At 36.2% G+C, this 27,656-nt stretch overlaps 1 protein-coding gene across 2 annotated transcripts; it reads left to right on the plus strand.

The window, feature by feature from the left end:
* LOC126973597 (uncharacterized) lies at positions 1 to 26,966 on the plus strand. 2 transcript variants are annotated; one of them, XM_050820931.1, is made up of 9 exons: positions 1 to 401; positions 1,382 to 1,497; positions 2,361 to 2,482; positions 4,500 to 4,666; positions 6,123 to 6,362; positions 11,506 to 11,667; positions 14,732 to 14,815; positions 18,030 to 18,365; positions 20,683 to 26,966. In XM_050820931.1, exons 1-9 carry the CDS (start codon positions 147 to 149, stop codon positions 20,773 to 20,775), a joined length of 1,575 nt encoding a protein of 524 aa, XP_050676888.1. In that variant the 5' UTR covers positions 1 to 146; the 3' UTR covers positions 20,776 to 26,966. The 2 variants fall into 2 exon arrangements, with proteins under 2 accessions (XP_050676888.1, XP_050676889.1); XM_050820932.1 differs by having other exon boundaries at positions 25,449 to 26,966.
* The last annotated feature ends 690 nt before the right edge of the window (positions 26,967 to 27,656 follow it).

The following is a 27,656-nucleotide window of genomic DNA, read 5'->3' on the forward strand; positions in this document are numbered from 1 at the left end:
ATTTGACAATTAAAACCAGCGAGGTTATGTTTCGCAATCGCTGGATTTTTCCGTAAAAAAATACAAAATTGTATAAAAATGTCGTAATAATTATTACTTACTTACATACCAAAACTACGTTCCACCAATCACCCCATATCTATAGCATGACGACGGTGCGTTTCAGATTTTTCCTCAGAGATGTACATGTAAGAAAATTTTGGAAAGCATGGACCCGGAGTTATTTAGTAAACACCGTAGTTCGTCGGTTCAGAGGAGACAAAAGTGTCCGCGATGTGTTACAGTGTTTCAAGCAAGTTATTCTTCGACCTCGCCGAACGTTCATCCTGTCTGCTACAGCCATTTGTAAAGGCCGGGACTCATTTCCTTGTGACCAAGGCATTACCGATAGTGAAATACAGGTAATGTAATCAACATTCCAAGATTATGTACATTTGAAACGTTATCAAGTGATCAATATACGAAATTTCAAAGAAATTTATCAGGTGTAAAAAGTTTTAAGTTCAGTGGTTTTGCCAGTTTTTGAAGGTAAAGTAATTACGATCTATTGTGATTTTAATATGATTTTAATGATCAATTAATATCCAGGCTGCATACATATAGCTTTTTTGAATACAATAATCATTAATAATTTGTTAGATACCTATATTAATTCTAATATGTGGAACATTATGTAAATATGAACTATTTCAGTATATTTAATTGTGGACATCCGAAGCATTGCAACAGTACATAGTATGTAAAATATATTTTGATATAGGCAACAGTTGTTATAACTAATGTAAGATAATAAGCACTCATAACATCTCTATTACCTTTTATTTCTATCTCTATGATGTCATGTTATTGTAATAATATCAGATTAAGTAAATTACTTATATATATAAAAGAGAATGTATGTTTGTATGTTCCCTAATAACTCCTAAAGTATTCGACTGATCTCAATAAAATCGTGTAATTGATTCCTTGAAGCTCAAGGAAGGTTTACATATATAATTTTTTTTGCCAGGTCAGCTAGTATATAATAATATAATATGTTATATGATATATAATATCAACATACTTTTACTCAAATTACTGTGCCCCAAACTAGATATTCCTATCCTATACTATAGATGCAATACAACAATATATTAAATATGATATACATACTTAAACATACATGAATACATGTAAACTCCATGACTCGGATGAAACGAACATCCATATTCATCATATTAATGTTTTTACCTACCGGGATTTGAACCTGGGACCTCTAATATAATAATATAACAAGAAACTTGCTTTAACAGCATCATTACCAAGTGGCCTTCAGCTCATTCAGTCCATTATTCATCTATATGAGAATTATAATGTGAAATCCAATTATTATTTTTTTCAGTTGCTCCAGAAGGATGTTGACAATGTCCAGAGTTTAATGAAAGCAACACTTTTCTGTACGAGTTGTGGAAAGCGTCTTCTTATTGATAAGAAACATGCTGGCATTTCATATTGTGTGTAAGGCTAACTCAAATTGTCTTTAACAAAAAGGTCTTTTGTAACTTTTCTTACAATATTTAATTGTTTATTTCCTCTTTTTTTAATTTGAAACAGCTGTTAGTTTTATTGGAAATGAAAGGAGGTTAACCAATTACGTCTTTAGATTGAGGGTCCCATAAATGATAATGATTTCTGATCTGAATTTATTTTGAATTTACTTAATTACTTGTCAAACATTGAGCAATTGGTAATAACTAGAGGTGTTCGCAACGGCTATATATTGAAATCGCGTTATAACGATTATAACACTATTTTAAAAACGCCTATTATTTTTACGCTATAATATATTAGTTCACTTCGTTATGACGCGTTTGATTATCGTTCCTATTCGTTCACAAACGCACGATAGTCAGTATTCAATACTAATTAAATATGTCATGCGAAGTCGAGTAAGCTGCTAGCGTGTTATATCCAATCTGACTTAATATTTATTCAAACAAACAATAAAATCTAACATTGGATAGCCCAGCAAATTATATTTGTTTGTCTATTATATTTCCAATGCCAACTGGACTTTTATTTGAATAAAGTTCTTATGCAGTCTTCTTAGAGCATAATTTGGCAGGTGACAAAAATCGTGTATCACATAAATATTAAATAACGCTTGCTAGTTTTAATAAATAATAGGTGATATGATTATAAAAATAGATTATTTTATCAGCTATCTAATATAATGAACACCTCTAGTAATAACCAATTTCAGTACCAGAAATTAACCATAACAGTGTTTCATTGGTAGAAGCCCTTATAACAATTTAAAATGAAGAGTAATTGTTGTTGGTTAATACATATATAAATGTCAATTGTAATAACTTTTCAAGATGTAAGGAGTCAAAACCAGAGAAAAAGTCGGTCGATGGCTGGTTTCCGTTTCTTGAAACAGAGGAAGTTATAATATGGCGGAAGGAATATAAGGCCGGCCAAGGATTATATGCTTATAAAGGTCAGTTTAAATATAAAAATTGTTACAAATTTTTATGATTGTTTTAGGCTTTATAACCATACAAATATCAACAGCTCTTTCGAATGCCTTCTGTGACACACTCACACTCTTTCCGTTTGTTACATATCTTTTGCCGTCAAATTGAAATTCATATGAACTTAAAATCACTTATGGAATGTTCTGCTTGAGTAATGCACACAACACAATATGATATTATGTCCTATATGAAATGTCCTACGTGATATGGGATCATTACTTCTCTAATCATTCATTCAATCAAAGAAAGAAAACAAATACAATATATTTGCAAGAAATTCACTTTTACAAGTATTATTTATATCCGAATTTAATAAAGATTCTAAAATGTTTAAACATATTATTATTAGTATTACTGTCTACTTTCAATTACAATATTTCTGGATATTCTTAATCAACCATTTTGTAGTTTGTGGTGTCTCATCTGACCGCTCACAAAACAAGCACACATTATGTCGCTGCTCGCATGGTAATATTCATTTTTCATTGAAACTAACGCCATCTGTATGCCGATATAGAAACAGAGAAAACTTAGATATTTCATATAACTTTTAAACAATATTTAATATTTTATTGATTGCAAATGGCGTCTGCATGTGTGACTAAATAATGTTTAACAAGTGTTGTTGCAATATGTTATGTTAGTGTCACTCCCTATAGTATATGTTATTGTACCTGTGGTATTTTTTTTTTTTTGTTTATTTTAAATGATACATCAACAGTATACACATATAACAATTACATATAACGACAACCTGTATAGCCGAGTGGTTAGCGATCCTACCTACTAAGCTAGAGGTCCCGGGTTCGAATCCCGGTAGGTGCAAGCATTTATATGATGAATATGGATGTTTGTTTCCGAGTCATGGATGTTTAAATGTATATATGTATGTTAAAGTAAGTATATTGTATTAAATATATCATTGTCTTGTAACCCATAACACAGGCTATATATGCTTAACTTGGGGCAAGATAATTCTATCTAGGAAATAACATTACTGATGCGAGTACCAATAATAGATGTACACAACATTCACAGTTGCTGCTGTGACTATTATTAACTGTTACATACTTATTATCACTAACTATTAACTAATTACCAATATAATTTAAAATAAAATTTAATAACAATTTAAAGTTGATTATAGACTTTAAGTAACATACATTTAATTATTACATATAAAAGGAAAAAATATATTTATTTCTATAAATACCGAGTGTTTTTTATTTATTGTAATGTTTCCGAAGATTACGTTTAAATTCCTGTAGACTATTGGAAAATATGTCTATGTGCACTATTTCTTTATTTATCTCATTGTACTGCCTAAGCCGACGTGGTACTGGTGAAAATGACCCTAAGTTTGTTCAATAGCGTGGTATATCAAAAATTATTCTATATATGCGTGGTATATCAAAGCTGTGGAATGAGCTTCCCTGTGCGGTGTTTCCGGGACGATACGACATGGGTACCTTCAAAAAAAGCGCGTACACCTTCCTTAAAGGCCGGCAACGCTCTTGTGATTTCTCTGGTGTTGCAAGAGAGTGTGGGTGGCGGTGATCACTTAACACCAGGTGACCCGTACGCTCGTTTGTCCTCTTATTCCATAAAAAAAAAATCTATTCTATTCCAATCTATGGAAGCGTTCTTCTTCTTCTTCGTGGTTTATTGGCTCTGCGCGTTAAGCGATTGAGCCATTGTCAAGTTTTTCTTTATTTCTTTTTAAAACGGAGGAAACTTATTTACTTAGAAAAAAATAGGATAGAAAATAATATATAATGGAATACTTATTACTTACACTACTTATTTACAGTTTAATATCATTTAATAGGATAAATGAGGAAAGAAGTTTATATACACAAGGTTTATCAGAGGATAAGAGGATGTCAACAGAAGTAGGAAGTGGGATATGACACTGAATAAGACCCGGGTATAACGATTTATGGAAGCGTTTTTCACAATAAAAATGATTCAATCTTTCAGTATATGGACGCTACAAGGATGTGTTGGCTAGTGATTTCGCGGCCGTGCAGATAGATGGCGCTTATCGCAAAGCTTGGGACAATGCGGTCGCCTCGCTGTCGGTTGTCAAACGCGGAGCGATGGGCGTACCCGATCAAGCTGTGTTACACTGGGAAGTCCTCTGGCCGGTGTGTATCTGAAGTAGTTTTTTTATTTTATTCGGGAAACAAACAGTACAACTTAATACACTTAAAAAATAAAACTTAAAATATATATCACTGACCAATAAAAGTTTCCACAATTAAATAGTACATAGAGAAATGCGAGCAAATTAATTACAATTTAAAAGTACCTATTTGTAATGGAAATAATAATAATAGTATGTATGTTTATAAGTATGTACGTCTTATCATGTTGACATCTGGATGTGTTTTTTTTTATGGAAAAGCAGGATAATCGAGCGTACGGGTAACCTGGTGTTAGGTGATCACCGCCTCCCACATTCTCTTGCAACACCAGAGGAATCACAGGAGCGTTGCCGGCCTTTAAGGAAGGTGTACGCGCTTTTTTTAAAGGTACCCATGTCGGATCGTCTCGGAAACACCGCACAAGAAAGCTCATTCCACAGATTAGTAGTGTGTGGAAGAAAGTTTCTTGAAAACCGTACTGTGGAGGAATGCCACACATCCAGATGGCATAAAAGGCATTTATTTTCTCAAAATTGATTCCTTTAGAATTCTTTTTGATTTCATTTCTAATAACTACTAGATACTACTACCGCTTCGGAAACAAATGGCGCTCTGAGAGAGATTAAGCGGCGCAAGAAACTCTCCCAGCATTCTTTTTTGCGCTCTTTTCAATAAAAATATACAATATTGTACAATCATTTCTATCGCTATAAAATAATCATAATCTAGTTCCAGGCTGTCCGATCATTTAGATATTCAGCAGTGGAGTAATAGGATTTACGACAGAGACATTTTTTTATAAAACATTTAAATTTATTTGTAGATAATGCCTGAACAGTGGCTGGGACTTTATTATAGAAGTGTATACATTTACCCTTAAAGCTATTATGTATCTTGTGAAGCCTACTAGAATTATTTACAAGCAATCCCAAGTGTTATAATAATGAAAATCACTATTAAGAGCAAAAAGGTGACGATTTTTGTGATGGTGGGGATGATTTTCTAAAGTTTCGACTAAAGGCATTGCAAAGACCAGTGGAAGAGACCTCACTTCTGGGTTTAATTAAATTAAATTTGTAACCAATATTTATGAACGATGCGGGAATCGAACGCAGGTTCCGTCCGAGCGCTCTTCCAACTGAGCTAACCATTCGAGTGATGTATGGTTTGTAAATCTTGGTATGTCTTGTTGGACAGGTCGCGGGTTTGAGTCCCGCATCGTTCGTAAATTTTGGTTATAAAATTTAAGTATCCAAATGTTTGGAGTTTTCTTCAGCGTTGATTCCGCTACTCTACACGAGGCATCCTCAAGAGATGTTGATGTTGACTCGCCAAACAAAAACTCAAAAGTAACGCCTACTTCAATAAAAATTTTCTTAATTCAAGCCTGTATCGGCATGGGTTACTCTATCAGACTTTATTCATTGAATAAATAAAATAAAAAAATCTTTTTCAGCGACTGTTTGCAAACAGAGACTATGTATACCTTCGTCGACATAAGCAGTTCGATCAAAGTGAGACGGCAAGTGGCAGTAGTGAGGATAACTCCTTGGAGGGTGGTCGAGACAACAACAGAACCTATGTGATAGTGTCGAAGAGTTGTGAGCATCCAGACGTCCCGGAGACAAGGAATGCTATCCGAGTGGTTGAGTACTGGAGTCACATGGTAGTGAGGTCTACCAGTGGTGTAACTAAGGTTAGAATGTAACATTAGAATCTCCTGAAAATATGGTGGCATATTTGCCCTGTGCTTCCTCGGGGCATAAAAAGAATAGGGAAGTCCCAGGCCCATGTCATGATAATAATAATAATAATATTGACACACTTTTTACACAAATTATCTTGCCCCAAATTAGGCATATACAGGGTGTCCCAAAACTCAACGATAACCTGGTACCGGGCGAGAGGCCAAGGTATACCAGTTATGAAAAAAATAAGAAAAAAAATCTATGTCACTTAGTCAAGCGATGACAGACATTTTTTGAAAATGTTAAAAATTTGACACCCTTTGTCGCATTTTTAGGTACTGTGATCGCAATTTTCACAATTTTACAGTGATTTTTTTAATAATGTTATCTCAAACAACAGTGCTATTAATGGTAACCATAAATGAAAGTAATAATCATTGTTAACTAAGTAAAATAAATTAAATTTTGACGAGTTATGGTTTATAAATTTATGTCAGTCAACTTTGACACTCTACGTTGGAAAAAAATGTACTACACTACCTATGGCAATTTTTTTTAAAAGATGGCCCATTCTAGATTTCAAAATAGTACAACACTTGCCACTTTTCTTGCCAATAAAACTGCTATTTCGTATTTTTTGCGAAAGGAACTCATGGAAAATTTAATCAAAATAAAACGGTAATTTATCGTAACACTTTATTATCCTAAAATTAAAGCAGATGCTCAAATTGTTTCCCTCCAGCACGAATACAAGCTCTGCATCGCCTCAGAAATGACCTGTTCACCAGTCTTGCAAATCTCCTCGCATTGATTTCTTCTGATGCTGCATCAATTTTTGGCGCAATTCTGTTACATTTTGAATTGGTTTTGAGTAGACCTTTTCTTTTATGCATCCCCAGTAAAAAAAATCTACTGGATTCAGGTCTGGGGACCGAGGGGGCCATGAAATTGGTCCAAGGCGTCCGATCCATTTACCGGGATATAATTCGTTTAAATATTCTCTTACAGGCCGGGCATAATGTGCTGGGCAACCATCTTGTTGATACCACATTTCTCTGTAGATGTTGAGTGGTACATCTTCTAGCAATGTCGGCAAATCATTTTGAAGACAATGCAAGTAGGTGGCGCCATCTAAATTTTCAGTGAATTCAAATGGTCCAATTATTTGACCATTTAATATTCCTGTCCACATGTTGACTTTAAATTGGTATTGGGATCGATCCTCACGCATCAAATGCGGGTTTTCCGTATGCCAACTATGAAGGTTATGTAAGTTTAAATAACCATCTCTTTTAAATGTCGATTCGTCAGTCCACAAAACTTTATTTAGAAAATCCGGATTATCACGAATTTTCACTAACATGGTTCTGCAGATATCAACTCTGGGTCTGGATCTGGTCTGGATCACGTGGTAACAAGCTCTGCACACGTTGTACATGGTAAGGATGAAAATCGTATCGTTTTAAAATTCGATGTGCGGTACTCTTCGCCACACCCGTTGCAATTTCAATCGAACGTACTGAGGTACTGGGGTCATTTTCAACTTCAGCGTCGTAGTTTCCTTGAGGTCTCCCACCAGATGTACGAGCACTGGGTAATCGACCTTCCGAGTACGATGCGTGCACATTTAGGAAGACACGATAATCTGGGTGCCGCTCCACATTCGGGTACCTCTCCCGATACAGTCGAGCTGCCGCAGAGGCATTACAATGGCACTCACCGTTGATAAGATGCATATTTGCATACTCTTGCGGTGTGTACAAATGCGGCATGTTGTTCACACACAGTTTGCACAGCACAAAGTCCAAAAAACAAAGCCAGAGTCGTCAAGTACGGATAGAGTATCAAGTCCAGGGTAACACAAGCCAAAGTCGATAGTACGAAAGTAACACGATTACGAGAGAAGCGCAGTAAACGAAGAAACGATGCGTACTAAATGTTATTGTTTAAATTTTATTATGAACGACTGATGAGTCGTTGTGAGTGAGACGGATAGTGACGTCTCGTTTTGACAAATACCATAACTACTATCCATTTCTTTTTATCATTTTTGTTCATTACAAACAATGGAGACTTCGAACTTTTCAAACAAAAGAATATCAGGTATTTTTTTTACTGAGGGATCCCTACGCATATCATACGAAATAGCAGGTTTATTGGCAAGAAAAGTGGCAAGTGTTCTACTATTTTGAAATCTAGACTAAATGGGCCATCTTTTAAAAAAACTTGCCATAGGTAGTGTAGTACATTTTTTTTCCAACGTAGAGTGTCAAAGTTGACTGACATAAATTTTATAAACCATAACTCGTCAAAATTTAATTTATTTTACTTAGTTAACAATGATTATTACTTTCATTTATGGTTACCATTAATAGCACTGTTATTTGAGATAACATTATTAAAAAAATCACTGTAAAATTGTGAAAATTGCGATCACAGTACCTAAAAATGCGACAAAGGGTGTCAAATTTTTAACATTTTCGAAAAATGTCTATCATCGCTTGACTAAGTGACATAGATTTTTTTTCTTATTTTTTTCATAACTGGTATACCTTGGCCTCTCGCCCGGTACCAGGTTATCGTTGAGTTTTGGGACACCCTGTATAGCCTGTGTTATGGGTTGCAAGACAACGATATATTTAATACAATATACTTACTTAAACATACATAAAGTCATATAAACATACATGAATACATTTAAACATCCATATTCATCATATAAATGCTTGCACCTACCGGGATTCGAACCTGGGACCTCTAGCTTAGTAGGGTCGCTAACCACTCGGCTATACAGTCGTCATGATGATGATGTCTTCCTGACCGACACAGTCCCGGCGACTGCAAAGGACTAGGGGGGGGGCGTCGTTGGTGTGCCCGAACGTGGCTGACGTAGACAATCTAAGCAACGAAGGTCCTGCCACATATACAGCATTTTAAAGAACCATTTTTATAATTGTAGTATAAAGCTGGTGGTGGTCGAGCTTTTATTTCATCTCGCTTCTTGTCGAGTTCGTTGCGTCTTTGGTTTTTTTTTATGGAATAGGAGGACAAACGAGCTTACGGGTCACCTGGTGTTAAGTGATCACCGCCGCCCACATACTCTTGCAACACCAGAGGAATCACAAGAGCGTTGCCGGCCTTTAAGGAAGGTGTAGTTGAGGGTACCCATGTGGTATCGTCCCGGAAACACCGCGCAAGGAAGCTCATTCCACAGCTTTGTAGTACGTGGAAGAAAGCTCCTTGAAAACCGCACTGTGGATGACCGCCACACATCCAGATGGTGGGGATGATATACTAACTTGTGGCGTGTCGTGCGAAGGTGGAATTCGGCGGCAGGAATCAGGTTAAAGAGCTCTTCGGAACACTCCCCGTGATAAATGCGGTAGAAGACACACAATGAAGCGATGTCTCTACGCAACGCCAAGTGGGTTTCAAACTTTTTGACGCTACTGTGAACGAGATGCCTCCATTCTGACCGTTGGGATGCGCGCTCCTCCCAGGTTTCTGGGTCTATGTTACAGCACTTCATATGCCTCTTCACAATGTCTTTGAAACGAAGAAACTGGCCACCTTGCTTGCGCTTTCCCTCACGAAGCTCCGAGTAAAATATACGCTTAACCAGTCTCCCATCGGATATGCGCGAGAGGTGTCCACACCAGCGCAGTTGCCGGTGCATCAGGTAGACTTCAATACCATCAACTGTGCACCATGTCATAAGATGCGACTAAGGACATTTACAACTAATGAATATAACATATTTATGATGCCTACTACTCGGCTAAGTCGAGTTAGTAAGTCTTTTGTGGGGCGATGTATATGCTTTTACAACAAGATCCCAGAAATTGTTCAAAACAAAAGTATTACGTTATAAAAAGGAATTGTTATAACATAAATGACTTTCTTAATCATACCACAGATTGAGAAAGAAGTGACCGCCCTCAGGCTATTAAATAATAAGTTTAATTGCACAATATTACTTTGTAAACATATTTATTCGATGAAAAAAAAAGCCCGCTGAGTTTGTTGCGCCCATTCTTCTCAGGTCTGAGGCATTAATTTTGGAATGGGTGGTAGTTTTTTGACTTTCGATAAGTGATGTCACATCCTATTTTGAAAAAAATTATTTGAATATTTGTGCCGGCTAGATTATGGGTACCACAACGGCGCCTTTTTCTGCCGTGAAGTAGTAAATTGTAAGCATTACTGTGTTTCGGTCTGGAGGGCGCCGTAGCTAGTGAAATTACTGGGCAAATGAGACTTAACATCTTTTGTCTCAAGCTGACGAGCGCAATTGTAGTGCCGCTCAGAATTTTGGGGTTTTTTGGCAGGGCGTATCAATTACAATTAGCTGAACGTCCTGCTCGTCTCTTCCCTTATTGTCATAAAAGTAGGGGGGCGTTTCAGTTATGGTGTAGATAGGCGATATGTTTGGGGGGCTCGTAAGGAGTACGTGATTCCTATATTAGTGATATTTTAGAAATGGTGGTCGTCCAAATGTTTTGAGTTTTCTTGCCTTGATCAAACAATTCGACACGTGTTTCGCCTTTATACGAGGCGACCTCAGTAGATGATGACTTGCCAAACTCTGGCACTCGACTCAACTCGACAAGACTCGAGTCAACTTGAGTCTCGTGCATGAATACTCCCAGTATTTGTTACTGCTTTGACAACTTTGCTTACTTTAACCTCATAATGACAACTATGACAAATATTATCACGACTCCTCAACCGCAGTCCTCCTGAAAACGTGGTCTGGAATGGTCGCGAAACGTCGTGTTAGCTAAAATAATAATAATAAAAGAAAGACAGATTTACAATTAGTTTTTTTTTATGGAATAGGAGGACAAACGAGCGTACGGGTCACCTAGTGTTAAGTGATCACCGCCGCCCACATTCTCTTGCAACACCAGAGGAATCACAAGAGCGTTGCCGGCCTTTAAGGAAGGTGTACGCGCTTTTTTTGAAGGTACCCAAGGTATGTCGTATCGTCGCGGAAACACCGCACAAGGAAGCTCATTCACAGCATTGTAGTACGCGGAAGAAAGCTCCTTGAAAACCGCACTGTGGGAGGACTTAGTTACACGCGTTTTAATCATTGTCAAAATGTGTTTTATTTGCTAGTGCTCAACTTACCAAATAAATATATTTTAGCCTGGAATGGAGTTTGTCCTCACATATTACGACGAGCCAGCAGTGGGGGGGTTACCAGGGGGAGTGGCCGCGTGGGCCTCCAGTAGAGCAGCACCGGATTATCTGGACAAGATGAAAATAGCCGCTGTTCAATACAAGCAGTGGGCGAAGAGACATACACAGGTGATATACCTATAGACAAATTCAAATTCAAATATTCAATCAAAATCTACCACCCTTTCTTTTGAATATGAAGTCTCTTTTGAGGCAGTCTCTTTTGAGACTGCCTCAGACCTGAGAAGAATGGGCGCAAGAAACTCAGCGGGCTTTTTTTTTAATATAAAATATGGATTACAATGTAATATCGTACTATAAACATTTATAATTAAAGAGCCTGAGGGTGTTCGCTTTTTTCCCAGTCGTTGGTGTCATTAAGAAAATCGTTTATGCTATAATAACCTTTCCCACACAAACGTTTTTTAACAATTCTTTTAAATTTCGTAACACATTTGTTTTGTACATTTTCTGGGATCATATTGTAGAAGCATATACATCGCCCAACAAAAGACTTACTAACTCGACCCAACCGAGTAGTAGGCACAACAAGTTTATGTTTGTTCCTCGTGTTAACATTATGAATGTCACAGTTTCTAGGAAATTCCTCAATGTGCTTATGAACATACAAAACATTATCAAAAATGTATTGAGAAGCAACAGTCAAAATGTTTATTTCTTTAAATTTTTCTCTTAATGATTCTTTAGGACCTAGGTTATAAATCGCGCGAATAGCCCTCTTCTGCAGCACCAAGATAGTATTAATATCGGCCGCACTGCCCCATAACAATATACCATAGGACATAATACTATGAAAATAACTAAAGTATACTAATCTCGCCGTATCTACAATTAGTCTTAGTCCCAGCCACTGTTCAGGCATTATCTATAAATATATTTAAATGATAACGATAGAACTATATCACTGCAAAAATGGTAATATAGATATTTTTCATTTGACTAATAACAATAAATTTAAAACCGACTGCATTACAATATTAAGATCTTAGTATGTAAGTTAAATTTAATTAATTTTTACCAGTGGGAGGTTCCTTTGCACAGGATGCCGGCTAGATTATGGGTACCACAACGGCGCCTATTTCTGCCGTGAAGCAGTAATGTGTAAGCATTACTGTGTTTCGGTCTGAAGGGAGCCGTAGCCAGTGAAATTACTGGGCAAATGAGACTGAACATCGTATGTTTCAAGGTGACGAGCGCAATTGTAGTGCTGCTCAGAATTTTTGAGTTTTTCAAGAATCCTGAGCGGCACTGCATTGTAATGGGCAGGGCGTATCAATTAGCATCAGCTGAACGTACTGCTCGTCTCGTCCCTTATTATCATAAAAAAAAGTAAATTATTGTATTGTTAATTTTTTTATAAATCTCTTTGTTTAAAGTAGAAATGTATTTAAGTCATTTAATATCATCATTTTTGTTTAACTCTTAATTTCTTTAATTTTAATTGTTCAACTTTGTTACTCTTTTCGCACTTTGCGTCATAAATAGAGCACGGCAATACTTCAAGCCGGCCCACATACTAGCGCTCTACAAAGCGCAGGTCCGGCCACACATGGAGTATTGCTGTCATCTCTGGTCTGGCGCACCCCAGTATCAGCTCGATCCATTTGACCGCGTGCAACGCAGAGCAGCTCGAATTGTCGGGGACCCAGTGCTCTGTGAACGGCTGGATCACTTGGCGTTGCGTAGAGATGTCGCTTCATTGTGCGTCTTCTACCGCATTTATCACGGGGAGTGTTCCGAAGAGCTGTTGAACCTGATTCCTGCCGCTGTATTCCACCTTCGCACGACACGCCACAAGTTAGGATATCATCCTCACCATCTGGATGTGTGGCGGTCCTCCACAGTGCGGTTTTCAAGGAGCTTTCTTCCACGTACTACAAAGCTGTGGAATGAGCTTCCTTGTGCGGTGTTTCCGGGACGATACGACATGGGTACCTTCAAAAAAGCGCACACCTTCCTTAAAGGCCGGCAACGCTCTTGTGATTGCTCTGGTGTTGCTAGAGAGTGTGGGCGGCGGTGATCACTTAACAACAGGCGACCTGTACGCTCGTTTGTCCTCCTATTCTATAAAAATAAAAAATAAAACTATTGTAAATGTTGTTTACACCTGTAAAGACATGTCATATTGTATTATCCCTTGTGTACTTGCTAAAATTTTAACTTTATAAAGATGTGTTGTTGGTGTAACTATCTAAATAAATAAAAATATAAAAAAATAAAATGTCTTATAAAAAAAATGGCTCTGTCGTAAATCCTATTACTCCACTGCTGAATATCTAAATGATCGGACAGCCTGGGACTAGATTGTGATTATTTTATAGCGATAGAAATGACTGTACAATATTGTATATTTTTATTGAAAAGAGCGCAAAAAAATAATGCTGGGAGAGTTTCTGGCGCCGCTTCTTCTCTCCCGGAGGCTCTGGCTAAGGAGGCTCCTTTGCACAGGATGCCGGCTAGATTATGCCATAACAGCGCCTCTTTCTGCCGTGAAGCAGTAATGTATAAGTATTACTGTGTTTCGGTCTGGAGGGAGCCGTAGCTAGTGAAATTACTGGGCAAATAACACTTAACATCTTATGTCTCAAGGTGACGAGCGCAGTTGTAGTACCGCTTGGGTTAAAAGGGGGGTCTGGCTGAGTGTGACAATATGTGACCAGGGGGGGGGGGTTTATACGGCAACGTGACGTTCGCCGTTTATTACTTTTAGAAAAGCTCTGTGGCGCGACTCTAGCGGCGCGTTGCGATCCGTCACAACTGGTTTCTTTGTTTTTCCAATACCTGAGAGAGTAACGTTTCCACGTACCCTGCGCTCTCGATTCAGTAACAAATGAAAATACTGTTTCTCATGTATCTATTATTATTTTATTCCTTCATTCGCCATTTAGCAGTGAACTAATACATACGCTTTTTTCATCTTCTCTATTTAATACTCTTCAGTTAATTACTTACTTAAATATTCAGAATTTGTGTACTATCATTTAGAATTTATCATACTCAGTAGTGGGGGGAGGTCTTTGTTTTTGTGACGAAATATTTCTAGGGGGGGTCACAGAAAGTGTGACACAGCGTGACAATAGGGGGGGCGGGGGTCAAAAAAAGCTGATTTTAGTGCGACGTATTTTATGAACGGCCCCTAAAGATGTTTAAGTATTTTTCTCTGATGTTCTAGGAGCTTCCAGACTTCACACCGTTCGGGCCGGATCAAGTTAGTTACGATATAAGAAATATTCAGATAAAAGAAGAAGATATGGAGGTAGATATACTTTTACAATTAGTCCTAAACTAATAATGTTAGATAATTTATCTACACCCATGTTTTAAATCCTCTATTAAAGATTCTGAAACAGTTAGCTTATTGCCAACATTAAAACACCCAATGTTCTAATAACCATTACATCATCCAAACGAGTGTTGTAATGTTGTACCGAATTTCATAACAACACTCCTATGTTTTTTTTTCGATCCCTTCATGCGCAAAGATCTTCAACAAACAGCCACATTCTTACTGCTCGATGCGTGGTATTTGTATGAATTAAAAAAAAAGAACATTTTCGTTTACGCGCGTTCCACATTACCAGAACGTCGCGCGCCGTATAAAAAGGAGGCTATTCGAATCCCCGCAATTTTTTCGATATTTTTATTGTTTTGTTTACAAAAAATGAGCGATTCATTTTAAACGCTGCAAAAGAACATTATATTCGAGTGAATTTTAATTATTGCACTATAAAAAATGTAAATTACTACTAAAATAAATAATTGTTTCAATACTTAGTTTATTAGATACATAATAGCTTTAAGGGTAAATGTATACACTTCTATAATAAAGTCCCAGCCACTGTTCAGGCATTATCTATAAATAAATTTAAATGTTTTATAAAAAAATGGCTCTGTCGTAAATCCTATTACTCCACTGCTGAATATCTAAATGATCGGACAGCCTAGGACTAGATTGTGATTATTTTATAGCGACTGTACAATATTGTATATTATTATTGAAAAGAGCGCATAAAAAAAGAGTGCTGGGAGAGTTTCTTGCGCCGCTTCTTCTCTCTCAGAGCGCCATTTGTTTCCGAAGCGGTAGTTGTATCTAGTAGTATAAGAAATGACATCAAAAAGAATTCTAAAGGAATCAATTTTGAGAAAATAAATGCCTTTATGCCTTTACATGTATATAATCAGTAATGAATGATATTAGGTTACTACTAGGACTGGTGTTTTAATGTTAGCAGTAAGCTAACTATTTCAGGATCTTTTAGAGGATTCATATTCGGGGTGTAGATAAAGTCTTGTATGCAACTGTCAATAATTAGGTATTAAAACACTCATGTGGTACTATTATGACACTCGGCTTCGCCTCGTGTGATAAATCCACATTCGTGTTTTAATACCCCTTATGACACAACATTTGCATAAAAACTATTATACATCTAGATGGAGTCTCTTGCTGTTAGATAACCGATTAAAGCAGACCAGATTGATTAGTTTAGTGTGCGTGACAAGTTACGTCTTACACCTGTGATTTGTGTAACACTTTGTGTTAGTGTGCGTGCATTGCTCAGAATAGAGCTTAAATGTCAACCTCCTGTCATTTTTCTATCTATACTATATAATATTATAAAGCTGCAGTGTTTGTTTGTTTGTTTGAACGCGCTAATCTCTGGTACTACTGGTCCGATTTGAATGATTCGTTCAGTGTTGGGTAGTCCATTTATCGAGGAAGGCTATAGGCTATGTTTTTTTTTTTCAAAATTAGGGATCCGTAATAAAATTGCTATTTTGTAACACAAGGTGTAAAATCGAAAGCCTATTTTTGCGTGCGCTGCAAAAACTATTGACAATAGAACAAAATGATGTACAGGCTATAATATAGGCAATATTTTATTACTTATAAAACTATCGCGTGAATTATACTTTATATGGCAAAACAACGTTTGCCGGGTCAGCTAGTCTAGACTATAAATGATCTAACGGCCGTTGCCAATATTCAGTCTATCTCCGGTTGTGGCCTTCTTGTGATAAAAATCGTAACTATCGTTGACTTTTCTGTCCCAATAAACTTATCGACGGTAACTCAACTTATCCGTACACGCTGTCTGTCAATGGGAGGACGTTTAGCTTACCAGCGATAGAAGTTTGTATGGAAATTGCAAAACACGCGTCCCAATATAAGGCGATAAGAATGACTTATCGGGTATATTGGGACAACTTCAGATTATTGACAGCTAATTACTGTTAGGTTCTACTGTAGTAATTTATCTCTATCTGTAGATAGTATATTGGGAACCGGCCGTAAGCGTCATAGTTTTACTTACTTAAATAAGAATGGATAAAGAAAATCAGGTTATATCCACACAAGCGGCCTATCCTATATTATTATATATTACTTTAAACACACAAAATACATTAGCATGCATATATAAGTTCAGTTACACATAGTTAAGTTTAGCAATATTTTTTCTTAACTATTCTGAATAAAAATACCATTAACAAGTTTCAAATGACATATCCGTAGAAAAAAATTACGTCTTAATGTTTATTTATACAGTATGGATTGCATATCTATGAAATAAATAAAAATTTAAGTAATACTAAAATAATTATTGAATTAAATTTAAACTTAAATTGAAAAAGTGTAATTTTTTGAAAATAAATATTTAAATAAATTTAGAAAGACAACTCTCTGTACTGGACTTCTGGAGCGATGGACACTTTCGACTTTGAAGTCACCGCAAGATGGGACGAGGAGCGAGAAGAAAACAGACGGCAACGTCGCTTTGAATCTGTCAGATGAACGACCATCGACTTTGAAATTGAAGCGCGCTGGGCGGCAACGTCGCTTTGAATCTGTCAGATGAACGACCATCGACTTTGAAATTGAAGCGCGCTGGGCGGCAACGTCGCTTTGAATCTGTCAGATGAACGACCATCGACTTTGAAATTGAAGCGCGCTGGGCGGCAACGTCGCTTTGAATCTGTCAGATGAACGACCATCGACTTTGAAATTGAAGCGCGCTGGGCGGCAACGTCGCTTTGAATCTGTCAGATGAACGACCATCGACTTTGAAATTGAAGCGCGCTGGGCGGCAACGTCGCTTTGAATCTGTCAGATGAACGACCATCGACTTTGAAATTGAAGCGCGCCGGGCGGCAACGTCGCTTTGAATCTGTCAGATGAACGACCATCGACTTTGAAATTGAAGCGCGCTGGGCGGCAACGTCGCTTTTTCAAATATTCAAGTTTATTTAATCATTGACCTAGTGACCCAATTATACAGTGCGTTCATATTTGCTCAAAATTAAAAGTCTACATTTGAATCGATTTCGTTCATGTTTTGTGTATCGTCCGCAAATGCGATAACAAGTATGTAGCTACTTTCAATTCATATATGCAAAATCCATACTGTATAACAAAAGTTATGTCTTTTAGGTTAACTACTAATGATCCTTTTGTAATTAATTTGTTTCAGTCATCTAAACTTGGACCTGAATTAAACGGTGCTGAAAAAAATGATAAGGCAACACAAACTGATCTATCCATAATAAACGTATCTAAAGATGACACAGAGTATGTTATAAGAGACCTGATTAAAGAGAAAGATGAGAAAACAGAAGTGGACGTAGATGAAGAACACGGAACAGAAGCTAAGGAAGATAAGTCAAAGGGAAGTAATGCAGGGAGGAAGGATAGCGGGAACGTGGATAATAATGAAATAGAAAATGGCGATGATGAAAAAAATAAAGAAATTGATGAAACCAAAGATATGGGTGCGCCCACTTTTGATGCAGATAAGAAATTGGATGAAGTAAGTTTATCTTAGATACTTATTAATGGAAAAAGAGGACGAACGAGCGTACGGGTCACCTGGTGTTTAGTGATCACCGCCGCCCATATTCTAGAGGAATCACAGGAGCGTTGCCGGTCTTTAAGGAAGGTGAACGCACTTTTTTTGAAGGTTCCCATGAAACCGCAGTGTGGAGGAACTCTGTACATCCAGATGATGTGGATGATATCGTAATTAATGGCGTGTCGTGCGAATGTAGAATTCATCATTTGTACAACCACGCTTGTCTCAGAGGAGAAGGCAGAGATAACATACTTCCATTACCTATGACAGGCTTATGATATAATTTCCTGACTTCTTCCACTTACATTAAACCTTTCATACATCGTCTCTTCTCTGTGGTACTCTTCGCCTGACCTCTTTTTAATAAATCCTTAACCTGACCGTGTAATGTTCGTCTAGTTCGACCTTTCCCATCATTTCCATCCACGTGATCTCTGTAATGTAGTGCAGTCAATCTACTCTCATCCATCATCTACATAACAATAGATATATACAGTGAGCTGACTGTGTGACGTTCGCCAGTTCGACCTTTCCCATCATTTCCATCCACGTATCATAAAAGTAGGGGTGTTTTTTTTTTACACTTCAGTCGGTTCGATTCCCAGACGAGGCAAGTAATTTTTAGAAAATCTTTAAATGCAGAAGTACTAACTTTTAAAAATAACAAAAAGTCTTCTTTCAGTAAAGTAGCCTATCTTCGATATTTAAGGTACTTTCCCTTCATGTCCCATAACTTTGGGAAACCCTGTATACAGTGAGCTGACTGTGTAATGTTCGTCTAGCTCGACCTTTCCCATCATTTAACCGTTAAATTATGAAATTGCTGTTTTATTGTAATAGGTACTTCGAAGTAGTTAAAGTTTAACCCCTATTGTCTTCTTGAAAATATTTTTGAGTTGGAGAAGTCATTCCTTATTAAGTTTTTATTACTTAATTCTGAGGCAGTCAGAGGAAATAAAAAAATTGTATTTCTTTCACAAATCACATTATATCACATATTATACAATTATAACTATTAATATTTTAATCTATACTCTGGTAATTATTTTATCTACATCCATGCTATTATTCCTCCAATAAAGATTCTGAAACAGTTAGCTTATTGCCAACATTAAAACACCCAATGTTCTAATAACCATTACATCATCCAAACGAGTGTTGTAATGTTGTACTGAATTTCATAACAACACTCCTATGTTTTTTTTTCGATCCCTTCATGCGCAAAGAGTTTCAACAGACAGCCACATTCTTACTGCTCGATGCGTGGTATCTGTATGAATTTCAAAAAAAGAACATTTTCGTTTACGCGTGTTCCACACTACCAGAACGTCGCGTAAAAGTAGGTTAATCGAATCCCCGCCATTTTTTTTCAATATTTTTATTGTTTTGTTTACAAAAAATGAGCAATTCATTTTAAACGCTGCAAAAGAACATTATATTCGAGTGAATTTTAATTTTTGCACTATACAAAATAAATTACTACTAAAATAAATAATTGTTTCATTAATACTTAGTTTATTTGTATATAAACAATAATGAATGATATTAGGTTACTACTAGGACTGGTGTTTTAATGTTAGCAGTAAGCTAACTTTTCCAGAATCTTTTAGAAGATTCATATTCTGGGTGTAGATAAAGTCTTGTATGCAACTGTTGATAATTAGGTATTAAAACACTCATGTGATACTATTATCACTCTGCTTCGCCTCGTGTGATAAACCCACATTCGTGTTTTAATACCCCTTATTACACAACAGTTGCATAAATAACTATTACAACACTTTAACACTGCAGAATAATTAATTTAACCCCAAACAAGACCTTTATATACGCTACGTCATCCCACTTCTCTACTCGCCTCACACTTCACACCGCTATACTAGCGCCCCCTCTCCAACACCCGTTCCTCGGTGAGAAATCGAATGAGGTCGAGTGGATTTCGTCGTTTGTACCGGTGGTGTCAAGTTACGTTCCTCAAATTGGTACATATATCATATATAAGTACTTCTGGATATTAACTATTCTTTGAAGGCTCTAAATAAAAATCACATCGGTGAGACGCTGTGTGTAGTAGTAGTAAAAACGATCTGTCAAACATACTGACATGTCTATGACATTTCTTTTCTTTTAAACATGTGTTCCGTTTCATTGTTTAACCACAACACCATTGCAGGCCCATGGTTTCACCTTGTGCCAATAAATTACACCCTCACAGAAATCCCTTTGACTATCCCATGGGTGAATATTTAACTAATACATATATAATATATTCCAGGAGCTAACCCCAGTTCCCGTAAGTAACGGCGAGTCGGAGCCCGAAAACGGAAGCTGGTGGAGATATTTATACCCGTTCTACTACTTTTTATAGAATAGTGTATATGTGGGTATTTATAAATTCAGTTAGCCAATGAACTGTTACCATGTGATATCCCAAAATTCTGGTTTGAAATGCAGGTTTAAGGGCATACTTTCAAAAGGTAATTTTTCCCAATTATCATTTCGGAAAAAGGCATGCGTGATGGTATGTAGGCAACCATTTAGGGGGCGTCCGCTTTGTGAGACATTTTTGAGATTTTTCGACCCCCCCTGGTAAGATATCGTAAGATTTTCCTCAACTCCTCCGCCCCTTAATCTCGTCCTTCAAAATTTAGGTTTTGACTGTAAACGTGTTGGATTATTGTGAAAACAAAAACACAACTTGCTCTATTTTTTTTTATTGAGGACTAGCAGATAATTACTATTTATTTATTATTTAACACTGTTTTCTGCTAGAAAATTATTTACGTGATATTTGCCAAGATCCCCCCCAGCCTCCCTAAGTGAGGTTTGAAAAGATTTAGCTTGGTTCCTTCCCCTCGTAGAACACCTTACTTAAATAATGGACGCCCCCTTATAACCGACCAAACAACATGATTTTTTACTATATTATTTAAAAATATTATAGATTAATAAGATTTATCAATAGAAAAGAAACTCAAAATGCTTTACAAGAAAATATTTACTATAAGTTATTTCTTATATATCCTGGTCTTAAGTAAAAGCAGTAAGCCACGCCTATACAGTATCAATGCATTTTGAATGTATGCCCATAATATGTGAATTTAAAAGTATGATGCAAAATAATTGACTTACCGTCCTTACAACTTCGCTGATAACAATTTATAGTCAATTTCCTATGAACCAATTGTTTAAGAGATTAAATTATTCCTAACGTTTTAATAAGTTTGATTGTATATTTAGAAATGGGTTAGAAATAAGGTTGCAATAAGAAGTATCTATGCATAATAACTATATTTAGTTTGGTTGTTGAATTTAAATATATAAGTAGAATAGATATATATTTGTTTTTCATAGGGAGTGACAATAACGCAGCAGTTTGGGTACCTAAATTGAATCGCTAAAATTCGTACCATGAAGTGCCTTTTACTGAATGGCGTTTGGATCGCTTATGAAGAATGAACGAAATAAATTTGTCTGTGGTCCGCGGTGTGAGAAAGAGATGACGCTCTACAGTCGTTGCATAAGTTTGTCTCTCTTACTCGAACCATATGCATTGCGTTTCGAAACCTAAAATGATATGAATTTAGCGGTTTTTTTTTGCATAAAATACTAAAACTACATTTTAAAATTGCGCTTTATAGCGTCAAATTGTAAACCATTAAGCCCTTTTTTGTAGTTATTAAATAATAATAATATAAATAAATATAGTTCTTTGAATTACAAATTAAATGTTTGCTTAGGTGTTTTCGTAAAAATAACGAGTTGTGAACGCACCTCCATTAATGTTTGATTTGACAGGAGCACAGAGTACATTTTTTTTATTTCGTTCTTGCGAACAGGCTATAGCCCGGGCCCTTACTGCCTCGTCTTTAGTATTTTCGGTATTTATTTTCAGTATTTTGTTTTACCAAAAAGTCGACTCATCTTTCATCAATAAAATTTTCCTTTGCTCTATGTTTTTACTATTTTTTTGAAAGTTATTAACAACACGTTTCACTTTCCTCTAAGGAAGTAGCAACTTTTTTCTAATCGCTAACTTTGACACAAGCTATCCAATTTAGGTTGAAATATTACCTCATGGTACGAATGAATGGACGAACTAAAACAGTTTGCGATTCAATCGACATCATTTTTGACATTCAATTGACATAATTTCAATTTAATCAGTTGATTTGACGTCAACCTAAATTAGATAGCTCTAATCACGTCGTGGTACGAAATAGCAAAGCAGTTCATTTTAGGTTGTCTATTGAATCGCAATAAGAGTTCATGGTAGGCCCGCAGTTCGTAAAGGGGGAGTTCGTAGCAGTTCTATGATATGAGGAGAAGAACTGATGAGGAACTCTCAGCCCTTCTTTTAAATCAAATAACAACTTAGCCTTTTTGATATAATATTATAGGTACTTTAGGTGGCCTGCGCAGAATCAGTCAAAAATAATCTTTAAATTAAGGTTTCTTTGTCAAAGAAGCTTTAATATATTTATTGAATTTGTGCTCAGTGAGTCCTAAGTACACTGTCTGGTATTTTATTGTAAAATTGAATACCATGACCTTAGTATTCTCTTTGACTAACGCGAATTTTACACATTTAAATAAAACACTTTTAAAGGATTAAAACGCGTGTAATTGTAACCGTTTTACATTAGATGTTTGCGTAAAAGTTACATATTTATTTTAGTTAACCCGACGTTTCCAGATCTCGTTTTCAGGGGAACTGCAGATGAAGTGAGTCAAATATAGTATTTGTCATAGTTGTCATTATGAAGTTTAGCCCCATTTATTTCCTCGGAGGTGGTATTTGCTGTATACAGATGGTTTTTGGCAAAATTTACTGACAGTGTCTTCTTCTTTTTTGGTATGTGTAGTTATGGTTTTGACAACCCATAACTACACCACATGCACCTACACACCAAAGTATTTTGTTTTTACCTGAAATAGGACATTTTGGATGTGCTGTTATTTGAACAGTTTTTCACTGAACACTTTGTCTTTGCATGGCGTTGTATTCAAAGCGCGGTCGAAACACGACTGAACTTAAACTGCCTAATAGACGCGTAGCAGCTTTTGCGTCAGACAAGTTTTGAGCGTGATTGTGAGTCTTGTTGTTTATTGTACGTCAATGGTGACTAGCGTATAGACAAACTGACAGGACGATAATGCATGACCAATTATGATTTCATATTGTGTTAACTAGTGGTTTAACAGCTAATGTCTTTTAAAACAGTGGCTGACTGTTTACGATTTGTCAATCAATTTCGGTTACAATAACAATAGATTCGCTTACCTTTTCTGTCTTTTTGTATCTGATAGATGGTCTCTCTCTCGTACGCTCTGTTTGGCTATACGCTAGTATATATTATACTGCAGTCTCCGTATATGTTGATACAATTAAAAATGAATATATACACAGTTATTTTAAAATTATCAAAAATCTGGTTAGTCTTTTTATGAAAACCATATTAAATATTCACACAAATGTCATTGACAAATTTCGTACAATTCACAATGTCATTCATACATCGCTAGTTCCTAGCCCCGCGCGCCTCAATCCCCGCCGTGTTTTGGTCGCCGTCGTCGATTGTATTTTGAAAAGTTCAATATGCAGTAATTCTGTTACTGTAGTATGTTGTTATGTAATATGTAAATTTATTGAAGTAGGCGTTACTTTGCTGAAATCCATAATTATACAAATGATTTAAGTGTTCTATAGTGCTAATTCCGCCAATATTTGTTTTTAAACAATTCGACACGTGTTTCGCCTCTACATGAGGCATCCTCAGGACGTGTGTGAAAATCTGGCACGAGACTCGAGACAACTATATTAAACCATTCGTATATGTAATATGTTGTAGTAGCAGTACAAAAAAGCTGACTGTATATTTAAAAGCTCGACGGATAGGTGGCCGTAAAGTTTTTGAAAGGCGTCCACGTTAGCAAGACGCAGTGTTGGTAAGCCCCCCATAAGATATAGCAATGATCTGGTCAAGATCGGAATACGTTGGATGAGAGCAGCGCAGGACCGTGTCGTGGAGATCTTTGGGGGAAGTGTTTTTCCAGCAGTGGAGGTCTTCCATCTAAAATGATGTTGATTTTAGTTTCCACAAACATATTGTTTCATCTTATAGAGATAACGATCACTTAGAGTAAAATTTCACAATTATTATTATTTTATTTTGTTATATAATGTTCTGAATATAAAAAAAATCTTATTGTTATTAAACTCGGTGTGAAGTTTTTTAATTATTTAAGAGCGGGATGGGAGTGGTGAGGCAACCGCCAATGAACATCCGCAAGAACAGGTATCAAGAGATGCGTTGCCGGGATTTAAGGTGGGAGTATGCTCTTTTCTTGAAGGCCCCTAAGTCGTATCGGTTCGGGAACAGCAGCCGGTAATTGATTCCACAAAGTGGCTGTGCGAGGCAAGAAATTTCTTGAAAACGCGTTTTGACGTAAAGTCCAAACTTAAACAGCTCCTCTGAGCCCTCTAATAAATGCGGTAGAAGATGCAGAGAGAACCCCCATCTCTCGCAACGCCAAAGAATCAAGCCTATCGGAGATGACTTGATCGTCGATGATTCGAGCCGCTTTCTTCTTTCACTTGGAAGGGTGTGTGCCTGTGTTATTAAAGAAAGGTATTATATTATTGTCTTAACTTCTGTCTTACTGTACCTCCGTTAGAGATGTTCGTCTCTCTCGCTTTGTTTGTTTATACGTTAGTATATTGTGTCTATATGGGCATAACGTTATGCTTTAAGCCATACTGTGACGTGTTACGTCAGTTTTCAAAATTATCGTTTAACAAAGAAAACATTTTTACACCTAAAAAAATTGTGCGCCATCTGTTATTAATTTCTGAAACTACATTCGAATGAAATTAGGTATTACTATGTAATCTAAAAAATAATTTATTTAATTTAAGGCCAAAATTAGTTCGACTAGTCAGTAAGACAAATTTGTAGGTATTTTAGGACATATTCAATGCAATTATCATAATGTTATTAGTTATACAGTCTCAAAATATAATGAAAAATTGTTTTCTAGTACGAAATTATAAGCCACCATCTACATGAAATTCTGCGGGATAAATGCGGGAAAATCAGCTGGGCCATGGACTCGTTTTAACACTAATGCCTGTAAAATAACCATATGAGGCACCTTCCATAAATTGTATCACAGGTGTGACACTGTGTGACATGGCGCCCCAAATTGTGTGACATTAAAAAAAAATTGTCTTTGTTCGATTTAATGTTTATTCTATTGAAAAAGGATTTAAATGGAAACTAAAATAATTTCGGAACACTGCCGTTTTAATTCAAAAAATCTCTATGTGAAATTACGGAATATGTGACATTACTACTAGGTAGGGGGTCTCACAGATTAGAATGGTAGCATTATAATCGTGGACTAAACCTCTATCAATTATAATATTTTTACCTCATAATTCGTGCTATAGTGCCTCATAATGCTGCCCGGGATTCTAAGTTTTAACCTTCCTGTTTCCTGTAACACATTTCCGTCTCTTTTCACGAAATCCCTTTCACAAATAGAGTGTGTGTACTTATGTAGCACGCAAAAAGTTATATTTTCTTTGGCGTAAGAAATGAAAAATCCTTAAAAGTTTTTATTATTAGTTTACGTTGGTAGAAAGAACAATATTGTAATAAAAAAGGCATTAAATACAACCAATAAAAATATTATTACACCGCATAATTTACTTGAATAATGTTTATTTAAATATAATTAAATTATTGTAATACAATTAGGAAGAAAGATTTTTTTATTTTTATTTTACAACTTATGCATTTTAAATTTATTTACATGTTGTCCGTTGGTTGTTGTTAAGTAGACATATAAGTTACAGAAGGCTTATGAGGTAGTTGAAGTATGATGCAAATGGTGTAGTTGACCAGGTAACGTCAGGGGTTCGAATTTGCGTGACGGTGTGCGCGCGCATTTCCCTAACGCGCCAAACGAAGTATAACTTCATTTAGTAACCGAGAGGACAGCTGTTACACATCAATAATTTGTGACTGAGAGTCAACAGTAATTCGTGGGTGTAATGTATATATTAGCCATCGCTCCCCTCGTCAATATTTTAGGCAAACGAAAGAACAGTCAAGTGCCATAAACAGTACTCTTTTTTAATATTAAAAATACATGTTTACATTTTAGACTAACGGCCTTATAAATAAACTTGGTATAAACTTATAACTGATGATAAACAAAGAAAATGCAAAATGTTTACGATATCGTTGACAACACTGTCAATACAATGATAATTCTGAAGTTTTCTGAATGACAAACTGCCATGCAAATAAACGCGGGAAACGTTATACGTCCGAACAAACCATTCGTAAGCAGAACGTCTATTTGTAAACATTTTACATATTCTTGGTTTATGCTTACTTATAACATTATGCCAATTTTATTTGTAAGGCCGTAAGAGTTCAGAATTTACCTCAAAACTAGAAAAATATTAGTTTTAGGCGTTCACACTGTATAGCTATGTACAAACGTTGTTAATTATATTTACAGATGTAAATAAATGTTATCTATAAATTTGTGTTTATTTGAACCTTTTCGATTCAGGATGCGATTTTTTCACATGGACCGACGGGGGTGAAAGAGGCGAAATAAGTATGTCGTCTTACATTTGCGTATATTTGAAGTATTTTTGATTCAGGATGCGAATTGGTTTTGTTTTTTTAATTTATTTGTTTTGCCTACGTGGTATATCCGTATGATTTTCTATTGCCGGAGGTATTCTTTTACATTTTCTAGCTACTTTTTAGTTAAAACTTGATTCATGGTAGAGGTAGATTTTCTCTGATTTATGGGTATAATTTTGTACGTGGCAAGAGCGGAGTGGATTATAATTATGGTTTTAACTTTCAGGTTTATATTCTTTGACCTTGATTAATCGTCATCTTTATGTGTGTGTCAAACAGCTTTGTGACAGTTGGTCGTTTTTTTATGTCATTTACAAGTACAAAACAAATTTGTCTGCTAAATTTGTTGACTGTGTTGTCTGTTATATGTACTTCCAGTATTGGATTTTCCGAACTTGTATGGGTGGTTTGTATGGAAGAACTAGTGATAGGAATTTATTGATTCCCCATCATAGATTTCAGCTGATCAATTTCTTCTATCAGTTCTGAAGTGTGATCAGGATGGATCTCTATACGTGACTATTTAGTATATTTCTTAGTGTTACTTTTGCCTTCCTTGTATAATGGAGTGCAGTTGTAC

The sequence above is a fragment of the Leptidea sinapis genome, chromosome 29, assembly GCF_905404315.1.
Source record: "Leptidea sinapis chromosome 29, ilLepSina1.1, whole genome shotgun sequence".
Taxonomy (NCBI): Eukaryota; Metazoa; Arthropoda; class Insecta; order Lepidoptera; family Pieridae; genus Leptidea; species Leptidea sinapis.

Coding starts and splice junctions, on each gene's coding strand:
- LOC126973597 (XM_050820931.1), top strand. CDS start 147: ATGACGACGGTGCGTTTCAGATTTTTCCTCAGAGATGTACATGTAAGA. Junction 402..1,381: donor TTACCGATAGTGAAATACAG/GTAATGTAATCA, acceptor TATTTTTTTCAG/TTGCTCCAGAAGGATGTTGA. Junction 18,366..20,682: donor CAGATAAGAAATTGGATGAA/GTAAGTTTATCT, acceptor AATATATTCCAG/GAGCTAACCCCAGTTCCCGT.